Source organism: Bubalus kerabau, chromosome 4, assembly GCF_029407905.1.
Source record: "Bubalus kerabau isolate K-KA32 ecotype Philippines breed swamp buffalo chromosome 4, PCC_UOA_SB_1v2, whole genome shotgun sequence".
Lineage (NCBI taxonomy): Eukaryota > Metazoa > Chordata > Mammalia > Artiodactyla > Bovidae > Bubalus > Bubalus kerabau.
In genome coordinates, this window is record NC_073627.1 from 30,166,844 (window position 1) to 30,180,758 (window position 13,915).

The 13,915-nt window shown below is 54.5% G+C and overlaps 1 protein-coding gene across 7 annotated transcripts in view; it reads left to right on the forward strand.

Annotated features, from left to right (window-relative positions):
• The window catches only part of EPN2 (epsin 2), a 52,611-nt gene that overhangs the window by 31,433 nt on the left and 7,263 nt on the right, over positions 1 to 13,915 (forward strand). For 3 of the 7 annotated variants that reach the window (XM_055576354.1, XM_055576359.1, XM_055576355.1), the window contains 3 exons: positions 8,651 to 8,763; positions 10,067 to 10,159; positions 10,824 to 11,016. In XM_055576354.1, the coding sequence (XP_055432329.1) occupies positions 8,651 to 8,763; positions 10,067 to 10,159; positions 10,824 to 11,016 (399 nt within the window). The remainder of the gene's footprint in view (positions 1 to 8,650; positions 8,764 to 10,066; positions 10,160 to 10,823; positions 11,017 to 13,915) is intronic. The other 4 variants (XM_055576358.1, XM_055576360.1, XM_055576357.1 and 1 more) reach the window with 3 other exon arrangements.

Below are 13,915 nucleotides of genomic sequence, written 5' to 3' on the forward strand. Positions count from 1 at the left end.
CCAGTGCCCCTGTGGCCCGCTTCTCCACGTCTAGGTGGTGAGCTCAGCATGGGTGGCACAAAAGAAACTCTGCTGGTTTTCTCATTGTAAGGTAATGCCTGTGTACTCCTGATCATGTAGAAAGTGCAAAAGGAAGACGGACATACTCCATGATCTCCTTAGACTGCTGTTGTTCCTGTGTGGGTGTGTCCTTCTGAATGCTTTCTCTAAGCATGTGCTTTTCTAGGCCTGCAGGTTTGTTTGGATCCCTGCCCTTTCTATCACGACGTCATCCCAGCTCCCAGGCCTCTGGGCACAGGCAGTGGTGGGGCCTCGTCATGGCCATCTGTCTGGGGAGAGCCAGAGAGTTCTTCCTCTGAGGAGGAAGCGAGGACCAGATCAATACCCATATCCCCCACAGCCAGCTGTATGGACAGACCTGGATCTGGGTCTGAAGTGTGTTTTGTGGGAGCAGAAGGAATCTAATGTTTTATATTGTATACATGGTACAACAGTGTTACACATGTGTTGTTTGTAACAAAGCACACATCTCAGAAGGTTACAGCATTCATTTGCCCAGGGCTGGTGCTGGGCAGTGAGGGCTCGTGGTTCACAGATGAGGCCTGGCCCTCTGTGGGCCTCCAGTTTGGGAGAGGGTGGGCACCTTGACGGTGTGCCACATGGAGTGCCCGGAGGGGGCCGGGCAGGCGAGTCAGAGGCTGTTCTCACCCTCTGTGCAGTGGGCCGGATGCAGTGGCTCAGAGGACCCCTCAGCTGACTCAGATAACTTGCTGTGCATTTTCCACGTTGCTGCACAGTTACACTTAACTGCAAAGGTTAGAGCTCGGGTGGGTGAGAGGTCCGTACAGCAGGTGGGGATGGTGCTCTCTCCCGGTTTTGCCTGTCCCCTGTGCTGTCACAGGCTCTCACGCAGCGCCCTGCCTGAGGGACACGCTCTGAGAAGGGACTGCGTGGATCACAGTCTCCACCCTGTCTGAATTGTGTCCAGGTTCTCACAGTGTGGTAACAACGTGGTGAATACCTTTGGGCAGAAAGCTGCTTTTCTGAGGGGTCTTGATGTAGAATTGTCTTGTCTTCAAAGTAGAATTCCAGGAAGTGAGGTTAGTGGACAAGTGTGTTAGCATCATTCTATGTCTTGAACTTGGCAGATGTTTTCCCAGCAGACCCAGCCCAGGTGCAGCGCCCCCAGCTGGGGTGCAAGAGGGGTGACCATGCTTGGTGGATAGCCCTGAGCCCAAAATGGGTACTGAGATTTTTCTGAAAGATAATTTCTAGTTTCAGTTAAGTTCAGTCGCTCAGTCGTGCCTGACTCTTTGTGACCCCATGGACTGCAGCATGCCAGGCCTCCCTGTCCATCACCAACTCCCGGAGCTTTCTCAAACTCATGTCGGTTGAGTCAGTGATGCCATCCAACCATCTCATCCTCTGTCGTCCCCTTCCCCTCCCACCTTCGATCTTTCCCAGCATCTGGGTCTTTGCAGAAGAGTCAGTTCTTTGCAACAGGTGGCCAAAGGATTGGAGTTTCAGCTTCAGCATCAGTCCTTCCAGGAATATTCAGGACTGATTTCCTCTAGGATGGGCTGGTTGGATCTCCTTGCCGTCCAAGGGACTCTCAAGAGTCTTCTCCAACACCACAGTTCAAAGGCATAAATTCTTCGGTGCTCAGCTTTCTTTATAGTCCAACTCTCAGTCCATACATGACTACTGGAAAAACCATAGCCTTGACTAGATGGACATTTGTTGGCAAAGTAATGTCTCTGCTTTTGAATATGCTGTCTAGGTTGGTCATAACTTTTCTTCCAAGGAGCAAGCATCTTTTAATTTCATGGCTGCAGTCACCATCTGCGGTGATTTTGGAGCCCCCAAAAATAAGGTCTGTCATTGTTTCCACTGTTTCTCCATCTGTTTGCCATGAAGTGATGGGACTGGATGCCATAATCTTAGTTTTCTGAATGTTGAGTTTTAAGCCAACTTTTTCATTCTCCTCTTTCACTTTCATCAAGAGGCTCTTTAGTTCTGCTTTGCTTTCTGCCATAAGAGTGGTGTCATCTGCATATCTGAGGTTATTGATATTTCTCCGGGCAATCTTGATTCTAGCTTGTGCTTCATCCAGTCCAGCATTTCTCATGATGTACTCTGCATATAAGTTAAATAAACAGGGTGACAATATATACCCTTGATGTACTCCTTTCCCGATTTGGAACCAGTCTGTTGTTCCATGTCCAGTTCTAACTGTTGCTTCTTAACCTACATACGGATTTCTCAGGAGGCAGGTCAGGTGGTCTGGTATTCCCATCTTTTGAAGAATTTTCCACAGTTGCTGTGATCCACACAGTCAAAGGCTTTGGCATAGTCAATAAAGCAGAAGTAGATGTGTTTCTGGAACTCTCTTGCTTTTTCGATGATCCAACGGATGTTGGCAATTTGATCTCTGGTTCCTCTGCCTTTTCTAAATCCAGCTTGAATGTCTGGAAGCACTGTTTGCATATTGTTGAAGCCTGTCTTGGAGAATTTTGAGCATTACTTTGCTAGTTTAGTAGATGAAAATTTCCATCAGGATATTCATTTTAAAAGTGAGTTTCCTGTTTGTAAGTGTTGCTCTATAAGAAAGTGCTATAGGCATGCAATCTCAGTTTACGACTGAATTAAGAAAGAGAGCCTTCTGTCTCTGTTAAAGTTCTGGTGACCACAGCACCCCCCCAACCCCAGTTCCTCCCGAGTGCCTGCCTGGGGAGCTGTGGGTGTGGCCCTAGCCCTGGTGCTCCCCCACCCCCTCCAGAGTGTGACTTCCCAAAGCACCAGGAACCATGGAACCCCTGGGAAAGAGCAAGGAGAAAAAATGGCTTCCCGTTCTGGACATGCTCCTAGCTCCCACCTTGCAAGCTGATGGCCTTGTAACGGACAGGATTTACTCTGCAGCCCAAGGAGAGCAGCACAGATAGGACGGGCTCTGAGTCCTGCCAGCCAGCCCTAGGGCAGCCTTTGTCTCTGCCCGGCCGCCCATCCCCACAATCGTCCGTGCTGCCTCCTTTCTTCTGGGCTTCGGCTTTCATGCACCTCAGGGTGGTTGGGACCAGTGTGTGAGGTGTGCCCTTGGGAGTCACAGCTTCTGCTCACTGGAAACTAGACTAGAAAATGAACACACAGGTGCATGGAAAGAGGCAGATTGCGGAGATGGCCCAGCTGCAGGCAGGTCTGGAGCGCAGGTGAGGCCTCCGGTCTGCGGGCTCTAGGTGCCCGGTGCAGGGGTGTCTGCACTGAGCCAGGTTTGAGAAGAACCCCTGCCCGCGGAGCACCCCAGTGGGGAGGACGTGCCAGGGGGGTGGCTCCAGAGCCGACCCTGGAGGAGAAGCCGAGGTGCTGTTGCCCGCCCGAGAGCCAGAAGGAGCTGGGGGATTCTAGGGCCTGTGCGGGGGTGACAGAGCAGGGGCCAGGGGTGGGTGGTGAGCAGTAGAGAGTCGAGGGGCAGCTCCTCCCCGTGGCGAGAGTGTGCGGGAGGTGGGGCCCCGATGTGTGTGCTGGGAGGGCCCGGGGCCTGGGGCTGCAGCAGCACTGACAGGGTCTCGTCCCCTGTGGAGGCCGGAAGCCCTGGATCAGGGCGTGCGCAGGCCTGTGCCTCTGGGGCCCGCACGCGCAGGGAGCGTCCTGCCTTATGCTCCCCCTGCTTCTGCTGCTGGAGGCCTCCTTGATGTCCCCGGGCCATGGCTGCTGCCCTCCCCTCATGTCTTCGCCCCCATCTCTTCCCTACCTGTAAGGACACAGGTCACGTTGGATGTGGGGCCCACCTACTTCATTATGACCTCAGCTAAACCATTCACTAAGGACTCTGCCACAGCCATTTCCAAATCTGCCTGTGTTCTGAGGCGCTGGGGGTCAGGACCTCACACCTTTGGGCCCGCTCTGCCTTGGCCCCTCGGCAGGGCAAGGCTCTTGACCCTGGTGAAGCCCCACCTGCTCTCTGCTTGGCAACCTTGCTGCCTGCCCCCAGGCCATGCTCCAGTGTCCCCACCCCCTCCCCTGTGTGCGTGCGTCTTGTCCCTCCTTACTGGACACAGGCCCTGGGAGAGCATGGGCTGCCCTCTGGCCTGGAGAAGTGCCAGGCATGGTGTGTGCAAATGTTAGGACCGAGGGCTCCGAGCAGCTCAGGGCATGGGGACAGCATGGCATTGGCTCTTGAGTTCTGCTGGCTCTGAGTGGCCTTGTGACCTCCCTGGGCCCCGGTTCCCTCCTCTGTGGGAAGCAGTGATGGTGAAGAGCAAGGCCTTAGGTCGGCCTTTGTCCCTTGTGGCTGTGGGACCCTGGCGAGCCACCTCATCTCTGGGCCTCAGCCCCGGCTTTGGGGGTGGGTTGGAAGGCAGGGCCCCATCTGGGCTGAGGGCTGGGCAAGACGCCAGGTGTGGTACCACTGTCACACGCCAGGCACTGGGCCAGGTGCCCCCCGTAGGAACTCGTCTGGTCCTCACAGCAGCCCAAGCCGCAGGAACCCTGTTTCCCATCCTGTGGGTGAGGAAGCCAAAGTGAGGGGTTGAGCAGCGGCAAGCCCAGGTCTGGGCTCAGGCTTCCAGACGCACCCTCCACCAGGGCTGCCTCTTTGAGGCTGAGACCGTCAGCCTGGGTGGGGATGCGGTGAGGTGGAGCCCACACATGGCAGGAATTGAGGGGGCCTGTGGGCGAGAGTCAGGAAAGCACGCCAATGAGCAGGGCGTGCGAGTATGTCTTCTGGGTGGAATCATGAGAAAATGTCAACAGCTGTTTCCTCTGGGAAGAGGGGTAGAGGCAGGAAGAGTGGGGCGGCCCTCACTTCCTCTTATGCTGAAGTATTTAACACAGGCTCTGGCATCTCCCCTCCCCCATAGCCTGACAGTGGATGGAGTGGACAGCAGCCATTGGGCCGCCTCGTCCCTGCCCGCGTGCCCATCTGCCCACTGTTCTGACTGTGACGTGCAGCCAACTGTTTGTACGGAGACTGCCCGGGATCTTGTCCCTTCAGTCTGACTGTGCTCATGACCCTCCTGTGCTGGGATGCTGGGCTGGCTGTCCTGCAAAGCGGCCCTTGGTCTGGGTTTGTCTGCCTCAGTCCTTTTCCTGTGCTTCTGTGAGCTGGAATCAGATGTAGAGTCTGCGATGGGATCTGGACAGGGTTTTGCCAGGACTGTCGAGTGGTGGGCAAAGGGCAGAGCATGGTCATGGTCCAGCCCCCCTTGTCCTGAAGGTCCCCCGGCTGTGGTGGTACTTCCGTCTCCTCACATCTTGCACCTTTTTGGCTTTTCCACAACATTGTTGTTCAGTTGCTCTGTCGTGTCTGACTCTGCAACCCCATGGACTGCAGCACAGCAGCCTTCCCGGGCCTCCACCATTTCCCAGAGTTTGCTCAAACTCAAGTCCGTTGAGTCAGTGGACATGTTATTTCCACAACATATTTATGTATTTTCTCTCTTTCAATGTTACCTGGGGTAATCTGAGCTTATTTTCTCATAATTCATCTCACTTGACTAAAAACAGTCTTTCCTGCTGTCGCCTGTGAGCTGGGAGAGGGCAGGCCTGGAAGGTCTCCCAGGGGACAGGGTCAGAAGCCTCTGCTCTCCGTGGGAGTGTCCTTGGTGGCCGAGGTCATTGCTGACTCAGGAAACAGCCTGTGGAGCACAGGAAGATGTCGGCATGCTGAGGAAGGCCCAGTAAGCACTTCATTGCAGTTCAGTGATGAGGAAGGAACTTAACTGAACGGGGACCTGGTCACCAGGGGCAGAAAGTGGCCCTGGGCTCAGCGCCAGCTCCACAGCCCCTCCCTCGGTGGCCATCAGAAAAGGGAGGGGGAGGCCACGGCCTCCAGAACCACAGTCCTCAGCCCACGTGGGCCTTGGGCCACCACGGTGTCCATCTGGTTTCTGCCCCGTAAGACGGGGTGTCTTGTGACTGTGGGTGGAGTGGAGAGCAGTGACCTGGGCAGGGCCAACCCCCAGGGTGGGGGCAGCTTGTTTCAGGCCTTCCCGCCCCTCCCGCCCCTCCCATCGCTCACCTCACAGACTTGGAAGCAGAAGCCTGGAGGGGTGGCATCCGGGTGCAGCTCCCTGCTGCAGTGGGTAGGGACAGGCCAGGTGCCTGGTGTCCCTGTCTGCTGGCAGGCATGGGGTAGTGGCAGTGCTCAGACCCAGGTGGGGTCTCCTTGGAGCCGCATGGCCAGGCCCTTGCCTTCTTGCCAGCCCATGTGCCTGGCTTTCCGTGAAGTCCCTGTGCAGAGTCGCCTGTGGGAGGGGGCCTGCAGTCTGCGCCCTTCAACCAGCGGCTGTGACTGCAGACGCTGCTGAAGAGCGCTCTAGGAAAACTGCAGAACATTGCCAATGAGAAGAGGCAGTTTCCTGTTTTTCTGTTACCTTGAGTGCTTTACTTTATTTTTTCGCAATTCCCCAACCGTGCACACCTGAAGTGCCTTGTAGGGGGCATTCGGGGCCTGCAGCAGGCGAGCAGGGTCAAGGAGGGTGGCCCTGCAGGAGGTACCAGGTTGGGGGGTGGGTTTCTGGTTCTCCTCCTAGCCTGAAGTTTGAGAAAATGTGATCCTGTGTGGGCTCCCTGTCCAGCCTCCCCCTGTGCTTCCTCAGCCAGGGTGGTGGACCAGGCAGGACAAAAGGGAGCCTGCCACAGGGGTGCCAGCTTTGCGCTCCTCCCCACGGGTCAGGCTCAACTGCAGGGGAAGGGCAGGGGCATGCTCGTGCTCCCAGGGTGATGAGCCTGTGTGAACAGGGCCTGCCTTCCCGGGAGAGCATGGCTGGGGCAGAAAGCAGCAGAGACCCGAGGGGACTTGCTTCTCCTACTGCCCCGTGAGTGGTGGACCCTCAGAGTGGGGCCCGGCCGAGCTCTGGTGGCCGGAGGGCCCTTTCAGGCTCTGTGCTCACTGTCCTGTTCTCTGGCACAAGAGGCCCTTTGTGGGGCCGAGATGCTGTCACTAAGGCAGGAGCATCTCCACCGGACGCCGCCCTCGCAGCTGAGGCCTGTGTGCACTCAGCTGACGCTCCGGGCTGGTGGCTGTGAATTCTGCCATCTGCGCGACCTAGAGCCGTGCATCCGCTTATAAAAACCACAGCATTTAGGGGAATACCCTTTGTCTGATTTCCACATTGATGTGGTGAGCTATTTCCGTGTGTGCCGGCCACACATTATTCCAGCAGCGTCAGCTGAGGGGACACAGACGTGCACATTTGCATTTGAAGCTGGGCCGGCCGCGCAGCTGTGCAGAGAGGCACCAAGGACAGGGCGCCTCACTTCTCCGGCCAGCCCTGCAGAGCCCCGGCCCATTCATCCTGTCCCGGGCAAGTCAGGCTCTGTGGCTGCACAGCCAAGTTCAGCTTTCCCTGCCAACATGGGGCCCTCTGTTCAGAGCCCTTTGCGGGTATAGGGTGGAGCCTGGGGGCCTGGTTTCCCCTTTGGGAGTAAGTGGAGGATGGTAGATATCCAGGGTTTGTTATAAACTGAGAGTTTCGTGAGGCAGCCTCAGAGAATGTTCATCAGGAGCCGGCGGGGAGCGGGCGACCCACGGGGCCGTGACCTGGATGAGATAGCCACTCTGGTCCTGGGAGAGCCTCCTCCTGCCCCCACAACTGACCCCAGCCGTCCCGCTTCCCTTGTTCTCGCCAGTCTGGGTGGTGGCTTTGCTTCTAGAGCACAGGGACGCCAGAATCTGCCATCTGTGATGGGCAGAGGTGAATTTTGGGGACCAGACATGCTTTTGTTTGGGGATGTTGTTAAGAAATAGAATTGTTAAGATAGATTTGAGGACATTTTGTTACCATCCAGCTTTATTTCTAAAGGAATGCTTTGGAAAATTGGGGTGATGGACTGGGATTGGACTTGATTTTATTTAGAAAAGCATCTTTGTGCTTTTTCCTAACTGCAGTGTTTTTTGCTCTTTGACCTCTTCATTAGCTTAGAGTACACATGAGGCAGTTGGCCTTTTTTTTTTTTTTTTTAAACCATTTCTCTTGGTTGACTGTGAATCATAGTGAACACACTGTGCTCCAGGCCTGGTTGCTCCAGATGCAGTCTCCTTGCTGTGTTTACGTGTCTTTCCCCTTTACAGGCTGCCCCAAACTGCCCCACAGCCTTGCCTGTTGCACTGCTCAGGGACCCCAGTTCAGTCTTGCCTCTCCCACCTTACTCACTGCAGCCAGAGCACAGCCATCTAGAAACTTCAGTATCCGAGCTCTTCCCCACCAGTTAATTTCTCCCAAAGAAGCAGATCCTGAGAGGCAGGCTTAAGTGGGAGATTTAGGCTGAAGCAGCGTTTGGAGTCAGGAGGTCTTGAGAGGACCTGTGAGTCCACACAGGCTTTGGGCTTCTTTGAATGATGACCCAGCTTTTCCAGAACTGTGCCCCCCCAATCTTGTAAAAACTCAGCTCCCCTTCTTGATGCCGTGCAGCTCTGCCATGGGGGCGGGTCTGATCCTTGAGAGGTCGGAGCTGGCCGTGCCTGTGCCCCAGGATATTTTTCCTGGTGGGTGCTGGGTGGCTGATGTGCTTATGATGTTCCTCAGCTGTGACCTTGGGATGGTCGCAGACACCCCTTCTCCCCGCCCAGGGGGACCCGTGGGTGTGAGGCGGGAGCGGGTGGCTGACCTGGGAACATGGGTCCTTCACAGTGACTTTGCCTCCCCTACAGCCACTTCCCCACGGGTGTCCTCGGAGCTGGAGCAGGCGAGGCCGCAGACGAGCGGGGAGGAGGAGCTGCAGCTGCAGCTGGCGCTGGCCATGAGCAGAGAGGTGGCTGAGCAGGTGGGTGCTGGCAGGGACACGCCCCCTGCGGGGAGGGCCCAGGCACAGCCACACGCAGGAAAGGCTTTTCAGGACATTGGTCCTGGGGACGCACCTGTCAGAGGTGCTTTGCAAGATGCTCCCTCTGTATTCTGCACACCCTGTGTGCAGAATACGATCCACAAGGTGGCTGGAGAGCATCTGGACCTGGAAAAGGACAAGACAGAGGCTGGAGGGAGGGCCCAGGAGAGAGGAGAGTGCTAACGTCCAGAGAGGGGCATGTGTTTGGTCTCCCTGTTATGAGCACGTGTCACGTGAAGATGGCGAAGGAGGGGAAGGAGTGGCCCAGAGGACCTTCAGAGGGGTTGGCCCTCTGCTGCTGCTTTCAGCCCTGACTTGCTGTCCTGTGGTTAAAAAGGGCAAAGCAGTGTGGCATGGCTGTGTCACCCTCTTGCTTAGAAGTGCCGTGAGGGACAGGCAGGGGGTCACATGGAGGCAGCCGTCGGTCCCAGAGTGGCTGGTCCCCCTGTGACTGGAGTATCCTGTAAGGTCCACAGTAGCGGACTGCCCCCAGGGCGGCACCTCGGTCCACACGACCTCCCTATGGGTCCCGCCTCACCTCTGGCGGCCCAAGGGAGGTACAGAGAGCTCACAGGGAAAACGGGGCAGATGGACATTCCCATCCAGTGTGGTTCCTTATCCCATCTTAGAGTAAATAAGACACAATGAGTGTATTCACTTACATTTAATCATTATATTATCCATTTGTAAAAGCTCGAGTGGCCCAGTCTTATATATGGTGACTGTGCTTTGAATAAATATAAAATACAATGGACCATTTCTGTTAGAATTCAAAAATAGGAACACACTTGTTTTCTGGAAGCACGGTGGGGGTCAGGGTGGAACGGCCTGTGACGTGTCCCCCTTCCAGTTCCTTTTTGGATTGTTTGTGTTTGTTTTTTTTTTCCCCTCCCGGTTATTTGTGTTTTATGAAGAGACATATTGCCTCCATAATTAGAAAGAAATTTTAAAGTCATTTTCACTTTGAGAAAGAGCATTTTAGAAGTATTCCTCTTCTCCTCTCTGTCTGTGGTGTCTGTGCCCTGGGCTCCCTGGTGGGACTGGAAGTAGGTGGGAGTCACACAGGCGGGAGGGGACCCCGGGCGCATAGAGGGGATGGGAGATACTCGCTGTCCACCTTGTCCTCAGACCCTCTTCTGAAGTGACTGGCGATCCAGCTTTAGTTTCCGGCTGTGGCGGGAAGGCCTAGTTGGGTGGCGATGTTGTGGCCATAACCAGCTTCGAGGTCCATTGTGCTCCACAGGAAGAGCGCCTTAGGCGGGGCGATGACCTCAGGCTGCAGATGGCCCTGGAGGAGAGCCGCCGAGACACGGTTAAAGTTCCAAAAAAGAAAGAGGTGAGTGCTTCACGGGGCTGGGGGGTCACTGTGTGAGACCCTTCCAAGCCCGCCCCCGTGGTGTGACAGCAGGAGCGAGGAGAGGGCGAAGTGCACACTTCTGCCTGGGTGGTGGGCCCCCATGACCCCTCCCCGGCCCCCCACCCCCCAGCCACATGGCTCCAGCCACTGCTTCCTAAGCTGCGCATCACGTGCTCTGAGATCTAAAGGTGACTACTCTGCCCCCGACAACCATCCTGTAGGAAGGCAGAGTCCCCCCAGGGCCAGGGGCTCCATTGGGGCCCCTACCCTGTTACAGTGCTGTGGGCCCTGATGGCAGCCAGGATGGCCATGAGAGTGGGAGGGTGAGCCAGCCCCCGGGAGAGAGGGCCTTGGGTGATGCTGGCCACTGCAGGGCCAGGTATGTCAGCGGACAGCACCTGGAAGGAGGCAAAGCCTGCGTTTTCCCAGGAAACCCTGAGGACCGGTTGACAGAGGGCACGTAGCATGTAGGGTGGAGCCGGGTCTTCACTGGGAAGTGGTGATGTGGGGCAGTGGGAGTCCTGTGGTCCTCTGGGCCCCCGAAGGTCTTCTCTCTGGGAGAACCCTGGGCAGGTGCAGGTGATGGGTGAACATGTGCTGCCAGGCAGCAGAGCTCACTTGTCCCCTACCCTGCTCATCTCAGCAGCACGGCTCCCACCCGCAGCAGACCACGCTGTTGGACCTGATGGACGCCCTGCCCAGCGCAGGCCCTGCTGCCCAGAAGGCGGAGCCCTGGGGCCCGTCCACCTCCGCCAGCCAGACCAACCCCTGGGGTGCTCCGGCAGCCCCGGCCAGCACTGCGGACCCCTGGCCGTCGTTCGGTAAAGACCCCTCTGGTACATCTCCCCTGCGTACTTGCTGGATGAGGGAGGGGCTACGGGCACTCTGCTCACCTGGCAGCAGTGGGCTTGGGTCCAGGTGATGGGGTGGGTGTCCAGGCCTCCACACCCGCTGTAACGCCCTCCTGAGGGCGGTGGTTCAGAGCTCCATTTCGTCCTGTTGTGAGGAACTTTGCTTGGGCACATTTCTCTTCTGCTTCCCACGTGCACTGGAAACGGCTTGTCCCTCCCCTGGAACACACATCAACCCTCAGCCTCAGGATCGCACCCGGGTTAAGAAACTGTATTATATGGCATGAAATGTCTGAGTCGAGTTGCTGTGATTAGCTAGAAATTATGACATGCTTAAATGACCGTATTAAAGTAATTCTTCTTACTTGCTATTTAAAGCAATAGCAAATCTGTTTAATAGGCTAAATGAACATTTTAGAGTTCTGTTTAATGCCAGCGTAAAGTGAACTTGTGACAGGTGATTCAGACATGAGTGTGGCACCATCGGTTTCATCTGGGGAGTAACCTTGGGCACATGGGCTTCCTGATCCCTGGGCAGGGCTTGGCTACAGGCTCTGGGACGGTTTCGCAGCCAGCCCGCCACTCTGGGAGCCCCCCCAGGTATACTCAATCCTGCTGCCATGGCTGATCTATGGACATCCTGTCTTGCAACTTTGGATGTATCTTTTGTGCCCATGTCTCTTGGGGCCTTTGTCTCTGCAAACCAGAACCCCATCTTTTGTATTCAGCTCAGTTCCCTAGCAGTTTGCTGAAGTGTACCAAATGCCAGGTTCCGTTCTCCCATGTGGGGCCCAGACAGGCGCAGGGAATGGCCCTGCCCTGGGGTCACACAGCACGTGGCCCTGGTGCTTCTCACTTGGTATGTTTTCAGAGTTCATCCACATGGTAGCACACATTACTACCTGAGCCCTTTTTAATGGCTGAATAATACTCCATTTTATAGATTAAATCATATTTTGTATAACTATTGAGCAGTAAGAGATGATTGAAACCTAGAAAAATTTTTTTTTTAACAAAGAATGGTTATCTCTGGCTGTGCTGGGTCTTCGTTGCTGTGCACAGGCTCTCAAGTTGGAGCTCGTGGGCTCTGGAGCGCAGGCTCAGTAGTTGTGGTGCTCCGGGCTTAGCTGCTCCATGGCATGTAGGATCTTCCCGGAGCAGGGATCAAACCCAGGTACCTTGCATTCACAGGCGGATTCTTAATCACTGGACCACCAAGAAAGTCCATAACCTTAAATTTTCAAATCAAACCTTAAATGTTGACAGTGAATTTAAAAGATTAAGAGCATGTTTGGAGCTCATCAGAATACAGCTGGGTTGGCCTCATGTGGTTTGTGGCCTCATGTGGTTTGTGGCCTGCCGCTTTGTTCCCTGCTGCTCCTTGCCTGACCCAGGGCCAGCTCCTTGGTTCTCATGCACTTTACTCTGGGCTGTGTGAGGAGGTGGCATGGGGACTGCAGGGCAGGACTGCACCCCGAGTACGTCAAGGAGACAGTCTGATGGGCAGGACACCAGTCATATATGGCCCAGTGCAGACAGGTGGCTCTACGCTTGGGCCAGCTTCATCCAGCAGTGGAGCCAGCGTCCTCGAGAGAGATCCTGCCAAGACTCAGCAGAGAGTGAGAAGACTTTACCAACTCTGTGTTGGCAAACCTGAGGACTTGGATAAAGTGGATAAAGTCACACTCAGCCACACTGGTGGAAGGACACCTGTGAACAGGATAGTCCTAGAGTCACTAAAGGACCTGAGTCAGCCATGCACCTCCCCCTCACCCCCTGATCACCCCACAAGCTTTGCTGGGAGGTCTGACACCCCGCAGGAAACACCTCCCCTTCACACAAACTCCTGTGGACTAGCACAACCTTAATACCAGAACCAGACAGAAGATGCCCAGTGTGAGAACAGACATGTCAGGCCAGGCTCACTTAGGAATATAGATGCAAAAACCCTCAGCAAAGAAGCAATTGCAAAATCAAAATGAGAAAAGCATAAAAATGGTATAGTGCATTATGAAAAGCCTTGTTTGCCAGGACCAAGTCAGGAAATGCACGGTTGTTGTGTAGTTGCTAAGTTATGTGTGACTCTTTGCGACCCCCATGGACTGTAGCCCGCCAGGCTTCTCTGTTTATGGAATTTTCCAGCCAGAATACTGGAATGGGTTGCCATTTCTTTCTCCAGGGAATCTTCCCAACCCAGGGATTGAACTTGCATCTCCTGCAGTGGCAGGCAGATTCCTTACTACTGAGCCACCTGGGAATCCCCAGAAAATGTATTAATGTACCATATTAATAAACCCAAAGAGAAAAATCATGCAGTCATCTTTGTAAAGGCAGAAACAGGTTGACAAAATTTACCAGCTGTTTATTGCAAAAGTCTTAGCAAACTTGAAATAATGCAGAGCTTCTGTAACCTGATCAGCTTCTGAAAGGAGAAAGCCTGTCATGGTAAATGGTGCCATTTAATGGTAAATGTTTAAGAGCAAGACATGGATGCAGCGTGCACCCCTGCCGTGTGTTGGGACGGGTGGTCCTGGCCAGTGCAGCAAGATAGAAAGAAAAGGAACTCGAAGAGCTCCGCCGCCATCCTTTATGAGAGATGGGAGAGAGTACGTAGCTTCCAGGGAGGGGTTTATTGGAATTGAGAGTTATTATTAGAATTACTGTGAGAATAAATAGGATGAATTTGAGTGATTAGAATTGAGTTTAGTAAGATTGCTGGATATGAAAATTACTATGTGAACTTCAGTTGTTTCTCTGCATAACAAAAAGGTAATTAGAAAATGAAGTTTTAGAAACATACCAGTCCCTAGGACTAACTTTTACAAAAGTTGTATAAATCCCTTATGGAAATAAAAACTATAGTAAAAAGTATTACTGAGGCCGC